General features: G+C 37.9%; 1 protein-coding gene across 4 annotated transcripts in view; it reads right to left on the bottom strand.

The window, feature by feature from the left end:
- LOC121464234 (U2 snRNP associated SURP domain containing) overlaps positions 1–15685 on the bottom strand; it is a 56704-nt gene that overhangs the window by 38681 nt on the left and 2338 nt on the right. For 2 of the 4 annotated variants that reach the window (XM_041677000.1, XM_041677001.1), the window contains exons 2-4: positions 9134–9178; positions 6979–7110; positions 1642–1740 (exon numbers count right to left, since the gene is read on the bottom strand). In XM_041677000.1, coding sequence (XP_041532934.1) covers positions 1642–1740; positions 6979–7110; positions 9134–9178 — 276 coding nt within the window. The remainder of the gene's footprint in view (positions 1–1641; positions 1741–6978; positions 7111–9133; positions 9179–15685) is intronic. The other 2 variants (XM_041677002.1, XM_041677003.1) reach the window with 1 other exon arrangement.

The raw sequence follows: 15685 nt of genomic DNA, 5'->3' as shown, positions 1-15685 counted from the left end.
AAGAAGTCCTCCAAAGTATGATGACTTAATTCATCAAATATCAAATATAAAAATTTCATTCTCAAATAACTGAAGATCAATAGAAGCAAAGACACAGTGCTTATTTCTAACCTGGCATTAAAGAAAAAAACTAGAAGAACTAACCTTCTCAGCTATACATCATCTAAATGTCATATATATATATATGTATACACACACACACACACACACACACACACACACCAGGCTGGGTATGGTCGTTCATGCCTATTACTTCAGAGGTGAAAGCAGGAAGACAGAGTTCCTGACCAGCCTGAGCTGCGTAGCGAGAATCTACCTCAAAAACCCAAATCAAACAGAAGAGTGGAACAAATCAAGAAAGAAATACATCCAATAACAAGTAGAAAATTGTACTCAAGAAAGGGTAAACATATCAGTAAAAGGAATGGCTAGTGTCAGAAGGAGATACACGGACTTTCCCATAAATGAAACTGCACAACAACTATTTGGAAAGAGATAAAATGAAATCAATTCTTTGTGTTATATGTCAGGAAAAACTGCATAAAGATTAAAATTTCTTAAAAATGGAAACAACCCTAGGAATTCATTGGGATTCTCCTAAGAATGCAAATTCTATAAGAAAGTACAGGGAAATTCTTCTATAAGCCAGAAATGGAAAAGTAAGGAAAACAATTTGGTTAATAACAAAAAATCATGGGGGAGACTGGCAACTGATTATAGCAACTGATTATAACAGGTTTTACAAGAATAAACCAGAAGAAAAATAAAAAATACAATGGAAGGAGGCTACTCAAATGTATTCCCACTGAAAGAACTGCAAAGTCAACACTACATTGAGGTATTATTTCCACATTACAGACTGGCAAAGACCCTGTCAATAGGATTCACCACATGCAAGTGTATGGGCTGGGGCCCTCACTTTTACTAAAACACCATTCACTTCAACAATCTCCCCTTTCAGGAGTCCCAAAAGAAAAAAATACCTATTCATAAAAAGCATTTGTACTATAATATCCAAAGAGCAAAACCACAAATCCCTCAATAGGCTTTTAAATGAACAGACTATTATAAACCTACAAAAGCCATAAAAATGTAGACTTTTTCTATCCTACAAGTAGCCACAAAGATAACATTTGGTTAAAAAGGTAAATGGAGTTAAGTACTCTCACTCTACAGCATGTTATTTCAAAGGAAATGGGATGATACAGAATACACACACAAACACACACACACTCACACTCTGACAAAAAGAACACATCAAAAGATAACTAATCGGGCTGGAGAGATGGCTCAGTGGTTAAGAGCACTTACTGCTCTTCCAAAGGTCCTGAGTTCAATTCCCAGCAACCACATGGTGGCTCACAACCATCTGTAATGAGGTCTGGTGCCCTCTTCTGGCCTGCAGGTATACTCACAGACAGAATATTGTATACATAATAAAGTAAATAAATGTTATAAAAAAAAAAGATAACTAATCATCACCCAGAGGACAGGCAGAGAAGCTGAGCTCATCTGAACATCCCTCTGTGTGTGTGTAGAGTTGCAGACATCTAAGAAGTAGAACTCTTCAGGAGACATGGCTTCTACTGCTCCCTTACACAATCATTTCCAAGTATAACCTAAGATACACTTCAACATTACCTTTTTCTTCAGTTCCTCTTGTTCCTTCTTACTTAAAGTTCGCTTTGCTGTGCTCATTTTTCCAATACTGAATGCTTTAAGCTTGTTTTCTAGAAGAGGCTATGAAAAGAAACAAAAAGATTGTCTTTACATACAAATTTTAACATTACCTATGAATTTAACACATTTGAATTGACAACCAAGTCTTTAAAAGAGTTACTGTTTTAAAGTATCAATGCAAAGAAAAGCTAGGGTTACTCCAAGCAGATGCTATCTCAGGCTGGGTCTGTAAATACCCACTCATTGAGGAATGTTTATTTCCTAACTCGAAGTAGGTAAGAGGCAAAGGCTTTTTTAAGAGGAAAAAAGAGGTTAAAATAACAAAGAAACAGAAATCAAAGTGTAGTTGGGTTTTTTATTCTTTGGGGGCCCACCACCCAGCTCCCAAATAAATACACAGAGACTTATTCTTAGTTATGAATGCCCGGCTTTTAGCCTGGCTTATTTCTAGTTAGCTTTTCTAACTTAAATTATTCAGCTCCTCTTTAACTACGTTTTGCCTCTGGGCTTTTTACCTTTCTTTATTCCACATATCTTTCTTTCCTTCTTACTCCATGGCTGGCCCCAGGTGCCCTCTTCTCCTTTCCCACTCTTCACTCTTCTTCCCTAGATTTCTATTTATTCTCTCTGCCCACCAGCCCCACCTGTTTCTCTTTTCTGCCCAGCTATTGGTCATTCAACTCTTTATTAGATCAAAAGGGCAGGCAAAGTTAAACAAATGTAAGAAAAATGAATGCAACACATCTTTGCATCATTAAACTAAACAAATTTCCACATCATAAACGAATGTAACACATCTTAAACTAAGATACCAAGGCTTAGAACAAAAACAAAAGCATAGAGGGAAAATATAGACATCTCCAGGCAAAAGTAGCAATGACAGAAAACAGATCCTCAAGTGAGAGGGTCATAAATTTCCACTCTCAGGAAGCCATCTGTAAGTTCCAATTCAGGTATAACAAATCACATCACACCCTTTTATAACCTGACTAAGCACCTTATTTATCAAAAATACTGGTATTAACATAATTTCATTTTCTTTCCTGAGAATGTACCATCTACTACAAATTTCAGTTGTCAGTATATATAAAACTCTATCAATAATTTTTGAACAATAAATGAGCAATCTGAAAATCCAAAATCTCCATACCACAAGTGGAAGGTTCCATACCTGATCTCAAGGAACAGGTTGCAGTCAAAAGCTAGGTGCAAAATACTGTGTAACAAATTACCTTTGGGCTGTATGTATAAGATATATACAAAACTGAGATGGAATTCATGTTTAGACTTTAGTCCCATGACCAAGATACCTCAGATATAAGAAAATATTCAAAAGGCAAAATCTAAAAATAAAATAAAATAAAAAAATAAAATTCCAAAATCTAAAACACTTCTTATGCTAAGCAGATGAGTTACTCAACTGTTATAAGAACACTGTATCTGGCAGCACTGAGACCCAGTGGGTTTAAAAAGGAAAAAGTGGGAAGTCATCCTTCCCTCCTCCATCCTTTCGTTTGCCCACTGACATCTCCACACACACAGGCTTAGCTAGCTCCAGATATGGAAGGGGGTGGGAGGTGCCTCTGCCTGATAAATGAAGTTCTCACCCTCAAAGAAGCTTCTTTCTGCAGCAGTCAGAGACCACCACAGAAAACTACAACTGTTCAAAATAAAGGTAACAACTGACTGCAAGGTGCCCAAACCCAAGGAATATACCTAAAACACAACTGGAGGAAGAGACTTCAGAGCCAGAGACTAGCAAGTCTGCTTTGAGATTATCTCCTAAAAATAAATGAAGCCACACCCATGACACGGCTGCCTAAACAGACTCAAATATTAACACCACCAACATACATCTTAAGTGGAAGAGGGAAATCTCCAGGGGCCCTACCTCTAGAGAAGACAGGAAACTAAAGACTGCTGAGAGGGAAAATTAGGTTTCCTCGGGAATGAGGTCCACAACCGGTTATACAACACCAAGAGATCAGCCCTGAAATCACATACACATAAGCAACACTAAAACCAACTCTGCAAGTGGCATGTGGAAAACAATAATAATCAAGGAAAAGGGGGACATGAATTTGAGAAGGAGCCAGGTGGTGGGGACACCGGAGGGGTTAGAGGGAGGAAAGGGGAAATAATGTAATTTTACTTTAATTAAAATTTCAAAAATTAAGAAAAAGAGCAAAAAGTTGGAAGGGAAGGGAGATGTAAGAGGAGTTGAAAAGGCAAGAATGGAGATTGGATTTGATCAAAACATATATACATTGAAATTCTCAGTTTTTAAGAGAAAACATTTTTTTAAAAATTTAGTACATTTTATTTTTGTGTTTGCATGTGACAGAGTGCATGTACGTGAAGGCCAAAGAACAACTTAAGAAAGCTGGCTCTCTTCATCCACCATGTAGGTCCCAAGGAACAAACTTGGGTGGGTCAGGTTTGGTGGCAAGTATCCTTACAACTTGAACCACCTCACCAGTCCGAGGGAACAGTATTTTAATAAAGTCTTCACATGTACAATTTAGAAGCAGATGCCTTCTGAAATCTGGTTTAAATAGTCTATAGGCCTTCAGTTGTTCCATGCTACTCATTTGATTCACAAACTTAAAAGGTATGATTGTTAATTAAATACAACCTAAAATACTGAAATCTGAAGTGTTTCTCTTCCTTATTAAAATAAAAAGTTAAATAACTAAGTTACTTTGAAAATTCATATAGAAGAGAAACACTGAGGCCACTTAGTGAAGTTACATCAAAAGACCTCCGGGAAAGAGAAAAAGTTAATAATACAAAAGACAATCAATTAAGCAATCTCTCTCAAGATTTTTACTTATTTTATGAATGCTTTGCTTGCATATCTGCATGTGCACTACACGTGTGCCTGGTGCACAATGAGATCAGAAGAGAGTGTCAGATCCCCTGGAACTATATAGATAGATGGTTGTTAGCCACCTGTGGGATACTGGGAACTAAACCTGGGTCCTTGGCAAAAAGTGGCAAGTGCTCTTAACCACACAGCCATCTCTCCAGCCTCAAAAGTCAATTTTTTCAACAGAGTCAAAAGTCACCTTTTCCTCAAAAATGAAAGAAAACTGTCCTGCCATCATTCAAGGCCATTGGAGTTCGCTTAAAAGGTTTAAACAAAGTCTACGCAATGAAAACCCCTCTCAGAAAAGACCTAATAAACTCACTGAAGGATCCAAAAAAAAAAAAAAAAAAAAAACGGTTTAAACAAACAAAAATTACACAGAAATTCAAGGAAAAAAACACAATTTTAAGAAACAAAATTTGTGGCTGGGAATGGTGGCATATGCTTTTTATCCCACCCAGCACTCGGGAGGCAAAGGCAGGCAGATCTGAGTTCGAGGCCAGCCTGATTGACAGAGCAAGTTCCAGGACAATCGGGACTACAGAAAAACCCTGTCTTGAACTCACCCCCCTGCGGGGGGGCGGGGGTAGAAGAAAGAAGGAAGGAATGAACAAAATATAAGATTTGTGTGCTCAAACTTTATTAATATCCTAACAGCTACATTTAGGTATCCAGAACAGATAATGGCAAAGAAAATTACTGAGTGTTTCTCAAAAAAACACAATTATTTATGTAAAAGTTAGGTTTTTTTCTGAAATAAAAATACTGGGATAATATGCTATTTTAAGATGTATTCCTATGAAATGTATCTCGGAAAGGTAAAAATATATTTATGCTTAAAAAAATTAGAAATATATGACCAGGCTGGATTGTTTCAGAGCAAATCTTTAATCCCAGCACTCTGGAGGCAAAGTCAGGAAGATCTCCCACGTTGAGAGTTCTAGTACATAAAGGACTGCACAGAGATCCAGATCCTGTCTTTTTTTAAAAAGTAAAAAAAGTTCTGGGCGGCGGTAGCACACGTCTTTAATCCCAGCACTTAGGGAGCAGAGGCAGGCAGATCTCTTTGAGTTCAAAGCCAGCCTGGTCTACAGAGTGAGTTCCAGGACAGGCTCCAAAGCCACAGAGCAATCCTGTCTCGAAGGACCAAAAAAGAAAAAAAAAGCATGATCAGGGTTTAATGCTGGCTGATGACGACTTAATATCTTCTGAACTTTTTCAAGAGAAAAATTAAGTTGTACACTTTTAAAAAATAGTAACAGGAATTGAATATAGGGCCTCATACATGCTAGACAACTATGCCACCACTAACTTAAATACCTACCTCAAGAAAAAATACTTTAAATAGATTTTTAAAAACTAAAAGACCCAGGGATGCTTTGTAGTAAAGAACCCATTTCTCAAGGAGATAACTCAGTCAGTGCAATGTCTACATCACTGAGAACCTATATATGGATCCCCAGAACCTATGCAAAAAGCCAGTGGTAGTGGCTATGTGTCTATATAACCCCAGCACTGTGTGTCTGAGGCTCAACAGTTAGCCAGGCTTGCAGAATGGAAGTGGAGCTCTAGATTCAGTGAGGAATGTTGGTTCACAATATACAAGGTGGCGTGACTGAGAAAGATGCCCAATGTTGACCACTGGCTTTTACTTGCACCTATGCGCACATACACGTATACACACACAGAAGAGAACCTCTGTGTTCCTGACTGTCCCAGGACTCCACTTACCCAAATGACTAATGTCTAGTCCTATTTGTTTTCAGAGAAAACGTAAGTTCTTAGAACACAAGGACTGCATCTGCATCTTTTTTTTTTTTTTTGGTTTTTCGAGACAGGGTTTCTCTGTAGCTTTGGTGCCGGTCCCGGAACTAGCTCTTGTAGACCAGGCTGGCCTCGAACTCACAGAGATCCGCCTGCCTCTGCCTCCCGAGTGCTGGGATTAAAGGCGTGCGCCACCACCGCCCGGCGGACTGCATCTTTTTTATACTGTGTATATGTTCACGTAGTGGATAGGTGGTATGCACACCAATGCATGTCTGTGGAGGTCAGAGAACAACTTTGTAAAGTCATTTCTCTCCATCCACCTATGCATGGGTTCTAGAGATCTAACCTGGGTCTAGGCTTGCACAGCCAGCACCTTTACCAACTGAACAATTTCACCAGATCAAGGACTGTCTTAATTGGCTAGTAGCTCAATAAACATGACAATAACCACTTTATAGTTAATGTTAATTTCCAAATAAAATTAAACATCTTCAATGAAACATCTAATATAAACTACGTATTTTTCTTTAAATAAATGGGAGTTTATTGTTAATAAAAATATTAATTTCAAATAGTATAAAATGAAACAGTACTAACCATCATACTCAGCAAGGACAAAGTAAAAGTGTTAACCATCCTTTGTCAGCTTTAGCAATACTCACTCTTGAAAGATTCTGATGAGGAGAATCACAAAGGCTTTCACGGGCACTTTCATTCCTATAATTGTGTTTTCTTGGGCTTTTAGGTCGTGTTCGACTTGGCATATCACTATCTGAGGGTCCAGATGCATCCATCTTCAGATAAAGTTTTAAAAATGGTTTCAAAAATAACATCATAGTACTAAAAACTAGAATTAATCCAAAGTGTCTATATATTGACAAATTTCACTAGGTTATCTAAAAACACATCATTAACAACATCATGTTATAAGTAAATTCCTTAAGAGTTTTTCAAAAACTCTGACTTGCCCTTGAAAGCTCAAATATTATATTGGAAACATTTGTTACTCTTGAAGTAACAAGTTCTTTCCTTCTCTTTCAAGAGAATAACCTGTCAAATACCCAAGTCAGATAACAAGTTTATACACCAGGCATTCCATGAAGTAAGAATGGTACTTTATAGAGTAGTTACTCAGCATGCTAGGAAGTAGCAGACTTTATATACTTGTTTCATCACAGAGCATATGAAAATGAAAGACCCATCCATACATGAGGCGAGTCTTAAGAATTTTACAACTTTACTAAAAACAATACTTTTTTGAGTCAAGATCTGTTAAAATTGTGGGTCAGCTTTAACTTCATGATTCCACAATCTTCCTTCCTGCTTTATCCTTGGGTTATAGGCATAGCCCCCACCCAGGTTCACCCTCTAAAACATTTTAAACTAGCCTATTTTACTGTATATGATAGGAATGAATACAAGCTTATTTTAGAGTCACTTCCTTAATTCATGCTAATGTGCCAACAGTTTGCCTACCAGTTGCTTCTGCACCATCAGGGAAAATGTCAACACAAACAGAAAGGCAAATAAACCTTGGCATTTTTACAAAAGACTTTTTATTGGGGCCTTCATGAAGCATGGAGGGAGAGCACATGTGCACTTACTTGTTCATGCTTGAATCTAGAATCCAAAGGTTGGTGTCAAGTATCTTCCCTAGTCCCTTGCCACCTTATTATTTGAGGCAAGGTCTTCCACTGAACCTAGAACTCAACAGTTCACAGAAGCTGGCTAGCCAGAGTACTCCAGGGATCCATCCACCTGTCTGTCTACCCAGGACAAAGGTTAAATGAAAGAGAAACCACCATGCCCAGCTTTCACACAGATACTGTAACTGAGTACTTACTGAGCCATCTCCCAATGCCCCTATTATAAAATAGCTCTGAGTTCACATATTCCCAAAAGGTTCTCAACAGCTTGTAGGAGGCGCCTGCACACCATACTTTGAATATTGCTATAACATGGGAAAAAATAGCCATTGCAGTATTCAAAATGCCAAAAAGGTTTAATAAAAAAAAGGCATGTAGCCACTAAGAAAACAAATACATCTACCTTTCTGTAGTGGAACATTATATCATGAGAAAGAACTGATCAGCACCCTCTATGCCAGCTGATTTGCAGGGATTTCGAGAGGCAGGTACAATGTGCAGCAAGAAAAGGGTGTATATAATGTAATCATTATGTAAACAAATACATTTATAAGCACAATAAAAGATAAAAAATACATGTCAAGTTTCTAATGCAATATGAGGTGCTATGAGACAATGGTCTGGTACCCTGTAAAGATTTTTATTTGTATTTTAATAAAATGCTGACTGCCCGGTAGCCAGGCAGGAAGTATAGATGGGGCAACCAGGCAGGAAGTAGAGGTGGTGCGACGAGAACAGGAGAATTCTGGGAAAAGGAAAGGTTCAGTCTGCAGTCACTCAGACACAGAGGAAGCAAGATGAGAATGCCTCGCTGATAAAAGGTACCAAACCACATGGCTAACATAGATAAGAATAATGGGCTAATGTAAGTTATAAGAGTTAATAAGAAGCCTGAGCTAATAGGCCAACCAGTTTATGATTAATGCAGACCTGTGTGTTTCTTTGGGAATGAACAGCTGTGGGACTGGGTGAGATAGAAAGCTAAGTCAACAATGAAGGAGTTTGTTTTTTTTAAAAACACACACACAAACACACACACACACACACAAAGGCAGACACAATTAAATGTTCACACAACATAATTGTATTCATTTGCCGTGTAACTCATACATATATAAAGAAAAATTGTATTTTCTAAGGAAAAACAAAAAATGCTATCTTTTATACTTACATGCGCATCTGAAGATCCAGATGAATGCACATCTGATGATCGACTCTACAAGTATCAAAACAACAAAGCAAATATTTAAAGGATCAAAAAGTTTTTCACCATTGTTTCTTATGCTGCAGAGGTTTAATCTTCCCTAGCTTTCAGCTACTGCTTTTCAGCTAATGAAACTGAACAATACAATTGCATTCTGTCTTATAAAAAAGTTGTGATCTAGGCAGATGTGTTGAGTAAATTCTTTAAAATTAAAAACGCATATTTTCCAAATACATGGCACAAATGCAAATGAAAAAATTTTAAATGTAACTACCTTTTCAAAGTAAAGCCTGCAGACCTAACCACTATTTATAACGAAACATTTATACAAAGGCTTCTCCCAAGTCCTAACACTAACACTGCCAGGGCAGCACTTCTTCGCACATAGAAATCTCCCTTCCTTTTTCTAGTCGCTCAGAGTAAACATAAACAATGATTTGTATCAGCAAGAAAACACATGCTTTAACCTTCACTGCTTAGTAGAAGGCACAATATTCACTGCAGAACTAGTTCAAGGAAAGGAAAATCTTATCAAATCACCATTTTCAACTTGCTACAAGAGAGTTGCTTCTGCCAGGCTGATATAGTGCAACCATTTAGTCCCAGCACTCAGGAGGCAGAGACAGGAGGATCTGAGTTTGAGGCCAGCCTGGTCTACAGAGTTTGAGGCCAAACTCTGGGTAACTCAAGACTATACAGTGAGACCCTGTCTCAGAGAAAGAGCAAGTCAGTCAGAGAAGTGGGCTATTTCTAATGAAACATGCCACAAGGCTAACTTACGGAACAGCAGAAAAAAAATGTCTTCAAATACTACCATTTTTTAAAAGAAATCAACTGTTAAAATTTCACATTACTTTTTTCTTAAATAACACATTTCAGAGTATATCAGGTGTTGAGTATTGTTTTAATTACCTCATCTACAACATTTTCTTCTCTAAAATCCACTAAACTGAGACTTAAGCAAAAATGCATAAAAGGCAGCAGGCATTGTGGTCCCTCCCACCTTCATCTTTCTGTCTATCTATGGTTTGTCCTCAATTTTTATTGTGCTCTTCCCTGTAAATTTTATTCTCCAAGCTAGCTTTTCTCAAAAGTAAAGATGATGTGGGGTGTCAGGGTAGTTGCCATCTAAACTATGTAAAACACATCTTGGTATCTGTAGCCATCTGGAAATTAGAAAACCCAAAATAACAAATACCTATTTTTACAAAAGAGTAATTCAGCAAAGAGGGTAAAGGAAAACAACTGCGTTCCAAAACTCTAGTATTAACCACTAGAAAACAAAAATAAATGTAACAGTAACAAGAAATAGAAAATCTTCAGAAATTATTTTTAAAATTTTTTTTAGAAAAAACACAAATTTTATGAAAAAGTTCATTCATTCAAATCACCCTCTGAAGACTCATTCCTGGACAAGAAGTACTAAATTATTAAATATTATTCATCTACTACTAAAACCATATTAAAATTATCTAAAATTATTTATGTGTAACACGACTTCATTCAACAGCTGAAAATCCTACAGAGAACCCTCTGCAGTCCACAGGAACTGCCAAGGAACCCTGAGGCAGCAGCGGTTTGAGGAAAGCAGCTAAACCAGCATCTCCTTATCTGTGTGTCATAACCAAACGGCATTTTCTAAGGTTTAATCTTTCTTTTTTTCATTTCTAAGATTTAAAAATAAAAGCCACCAGATACTGTTTTAAATCTCTTCAGACTGCCAGACATTTGTAATCTAGTCATCAAGACTGTTGCCTACGGCCACTGAGACAGCAGGTAAAGGTGCCTGCCACCAAGCCTGATGACTTGAGTTCAATCCCTGCGATCCACATGGTGAGAATGAACCAGCTCCCCAAAGTGGTCCTCTCCCCACAATACGTAAAAACAAAATGTAACACCAAAAATTAGAAAGGGCTATCACTTAAATAACTGTTCATCAAGTTAGTAAATAATCTCAAAATCAAAGGTAGCCAGTTCAAAAGTCAGCTACAACGTGCTGACTTGTATGTAAATAAAGCAGTAACAGTAGGACCTGAGATAAATCAACTGATTTCAACTAAGGTAAGGTGTCAATATTTACTGCAAACCTTTTACCAAAGATATGCTGCTTAGTTACCCAGCATTCAGATCAGAGTAATGTTATGATTAACAAAGATATGCAAATTGAGGTTCATGAGACTTTTACTTTATGTGCATGGCATATGTGTGTGTCATACGAAGGGCAAATAACAACCCGCAGAAAGAAGTTAGTTCTCTCCTTCTACCACCTAAGTCTCAGGGATTGAGCCCACGTGGTCAGACTTGACAGTAAACACCTTTACCTGCTCAGCCATTTCCCTGGCCTAGACACTAATTTAAAGAAAAGACAGTTGAACAATATGGTTATACCACAAGAGCCCGTGTGGCCAGGCAAATCTTAACCTGGCAGGAAAAGAAAGCTTGCCAGAAAAACTTCTAGGAAAGGATATGAAGATATTTGTAGTAATCCCTCATAAAGCCCGCAATGCAATAACCTCCAACCTCTGGCCCTCCAACCTTCAAATTCTTTCTAAATGTATTTTGGAATTAAATTAAATTATATTTGGAACAACTTTCCAGCTCTCTAATTTTATTCCCTATATTCAAACCTCTCCAGAATTTAGTCCAATCATTATCTGTCCAGTCTTGTACCTTTTATTCTCCCTATGGAAGAGCACTGAAGACTACCTGGACTGATCATTCAACAGTTCATTTCCCAATCATTTACTGCCTTCATCTTCCCCAGTTCTTTCTAATGGCCCCAAACACAATCTTAACAGCTCTGCTCACTATTCAAAGCAATCAATCAAATTCGACTAAGCTCTGGACAGCTCCCCATCTCTACTCAAGCAGTTATCATTTCCTTACTTTGAGACACTTCTGACAGCTCTGCCCTGTTCTGTGTACTGACACTCTCCTGCTATACTGCATGCTCCCTCAAACTCTAATTTCTTATTTGAAATGGTGGACCTCAGCATCACACTCAAAAATCAAGCAATAGAAAGAGCTTCAATATAACTGTTGACTTATACCCAGTCTATACAAGTACCTACCAAAGAAAACTACACTCTAGACCTCACACCACTCTGTCCACTCATTAATAAGTGGCTATTCAAGCCAAACCAAGGTTTCCACTTAAAACACAACAAAAACACGCACAATGTGAAGGTTGGAGGGATGGTTCAGTGGTTAAAAGAGCACTGACTACTCTTACAGAGGACCTGGGTTCAATTCTGAGCACCTACACAGTCAATCACAATCATCTGTAACCCCAGTTCCAAGAGATGCAAAGCCTTTTTCTGGTCTGAGTACCACACACACACATGGTCCACAGACATACATGCAGGCAAAACACCCATACACATAAAATAGCATTTCTTAAAAGCTTTAAGAACATTAACCATTCTGTATAATTATTTACTCATACTCATAAATGCTATCAATATAGGAAACAAATAAATTTTTTAATGTCTCTAAATTTTCTTAAAAGTTGAACAGATGTATAACTCTTTAACATAGTCTCAAGTGTTATTTCGAAACTTATTTCTGGGGTTGAGGGTGTACTTCAGTGACAGAGTGTGCACTCAATGTGTACAAGACCCTAGAATCAATTCCCAGTGACAACTCAGTTAAGAGGCAATATGCAAGATTAATTTTTTTATTTTAAAATTCCACAACAAAATTTTTATTATTTATTTCAAAAGTGATGCTCTTTGTAAAAAAGGAAGTCTTCAACTTGTACACCAAATGATCTCTTCATTCATCTGCCACTATGATAAATGTATTTTCTAATGTTTATTTTCCAAGGATTTCAGAAATAAAAGCCAAAAGAATTAAAAGAAAGGCCTTTAGAAAACAAATCAGTCCAGTTGTGGGTCACAAGCCCTTAGAGGTCAAATGGCTCGTTAACAGTAATGCCAGTTCCAGGGGACTGATGCCTTCCTCTGACCTTCTTGGACATCAGGCACAAACATAATGTATATACACTATTACACTCCAGCAAAACACAAAATACAATAAATATATCTAAAATCAAGTCTAAAACATACTCATCAAGAAAATGCGAATTCAGAGACCAGAGATGTAACTCCATTCGGAGAGTGTTTGCCGAGCATGCACAGGCCCTGGGTTTGATCTCCAATAATTTATACACCAGAGATGACACATGCCTGTATTCCCAGCACTCAGGAGGTGAAGACAGAAAGACAGTAGTGTACAACAATTCCCTCCAAAGTAAGCCTCCATGTTGGAGAGAAGATCTTCAGATACAACATTCTAAAGGGAGGTGAACATTCCATCCTGCAAGGAAGCTCAGAAAATAAACAATCCAAAAGCTTCAGGAAGTCCCTGAAACTAACCAGGTACCCTAAACTCCTACCTTTTCAAGGGAATTAAGTACTGAATACTCCTGAAAGAAACTCTCAGACCAAAGTGACCTGAAAGAGAACGGTTAAGTCACCCAGAAGGCTTTCAGACAAGCTGAGTTACCTGGAAAAGGCTCAGATCAATTGCACATAGCTGTTTTCGAGTCATGTCTGCTCCTGTAAATGACATCTCACCCATGCTCCTGTAAGTAACCCCATAAACACAGTGCTTCACCAAGCTGGGCTTTGCTGGTATCCTTACTTCGGTCTGTCTGTCAGTTCTCTCTCTGGAGTAAGTAGACACTGGTTCACATCACCCCAGAAAGTGTTACACAAGAGATGATTTTTAAAAAAGAAAAAAAAAGAAAAGGGTACTGGGGCAGGCAAAATGGCTTACCTTGTAAAGGTGTTTGCTGCCAAGCCTGGCAATCCCAAGTTTGATCTCCAGGACCCAAGTGACAGAGGAAAAGAACCAATTCCTTCAAGCTATCCTCTGACCTTTACCATGCCCACACATAAACACCCACAATAAATGCATTTAAAAAAAAAAAAAAACAAAGCAAATGAGTCTGTCACTGCCAGAGTGAAATTATCATTCTCTTCAAACCCTCATTAGTATGAATATGCAAACAAAATAAGGTCAAGTAGCATTTTTTTTCTTTTTTGAAAAGGGTAATCTGTGTAGTCTTGGCTGTTCTAAAACTTGCTCTGTAGATCAGGCTGGCCTCAAATTCAGGGATCCACATACCTTTGCCTCCTAAGTGCTGGAAATTAAAGGAATGGACCACCACCACCCAACAAATTTTTAATAAACTATTTTAATGGTTAGCAATATCTTAGGTTAACAACTATAGGTTCTGTCTCTGCCCTCGGAAACAAATCTATAATGGCTCCAAAACCCCTCCTGAAACCAAGCAACACTTTACAAAAATGGGGGAGGGGGGGATGCAATAAGAAATTTCTATTCATTCCTAAAATATGTACTCAGTATCTACCAGAAGATATTATTAAAATGAAAAGTTGAGAACAATTACATGAAGTGTAGATCACTTGACTATAAATACATAAAGTTAATTTTAAAGCTCTAGTGGTTTGTATATTTTGTAATTAAGAGAGAGAGTAAGGGGACCAAAAACATGTCTTGACTATAAATACATAAAGTTAATTTTAAAACTCTAGTGGTTTGTGTATTTTGTAATTAAGAGAGACACTAAAGGGGGCAAAAACATGGCTCAGAGATTATAGGCACTTGCCAAACAGCCTAGAAACCTGAGTTTGATCCTCAGAACTCAGGGTCCTCTGACTTTCACTTAAGCATTGTAGTATGTACTACCAACCAGGCCTGACCCTGCTTAGCTTCTGAGACCAGACCAGACCAGGCGCAGAGAAATGGCCCAGCAGCTAAAAGTGCTGCCTGCTCTTCCAGAGCTCCTGAGTTCAACTCCCAGCAATCACCTGGTGGCTCACAACCATCTGTAATGAGATCTGGTGCCCTCTTAAGGAAGAGACCTGGTCAGTCATCCTCATCAATTTAAGATTATGAAACCCAATACGTGCTGCCAGTGCGCACTTCAGCATTATCAGGACATAAATTTCTATTTCAAATTTCAATTGTGGAGTGAGGGTTCAAACACAGACGCTTCTTGTAAAAGAGAGAGAAAGAATGGCAAAAGACCTGTATCACGTACAAAGATGACATTTCTTTTTTTTGGGGGGAGGGTAGATTTTTGAGACAGGGTTTCTCTGTAGGTTTTGGTGCCTGTCCTAGAACTAGCTCTTGTAGACGAGGCTGGTCTCGAACTCACAGAGATAGCCTGCCTCTGCCTCCAAGCACTGGAATTAAAGGCATGTGCCACCGCCGCCCGGCTGACATTTCTTCAATATCTAGGAATATTGATGGAAATACCAAAGAACATGAAACAGAAGTATCTACTTACTTGTCATACATTGTGGAATACAAGATAAATACCTATTATTTCAGAGAAAGAAATCAAGTCATATGAAAGGCTGGAAATTGCAAATACTGTAGGACTAGCCAAAATGATCTTATGATCTAATAAGGTCTGAATCTATATTCGAAATTAAAAAACAGCAATTTGAGCAGTCATTATGACAGCTGATGTAAAAATCACAGGAC

Source organism: Microtus oregoni, unplaced genomic scaffold, assembly GCF_018167655.1.
Source record: "Microtus oregoni isolate MIOR12 unplaced genomic scaffold, Mior012 000028F_ref0000031, whole genome shotgun sequence".
NCBI lineage: Eukaryota > Metazoa > Chordata > Mammalia > Rodentia > Cricetidae > Microtus > Microtus oregoni.
Note: the sequence above shows the minus strand (reverse complement) of the source record. Positions and strands in the feature narration are given on the sequence as shown.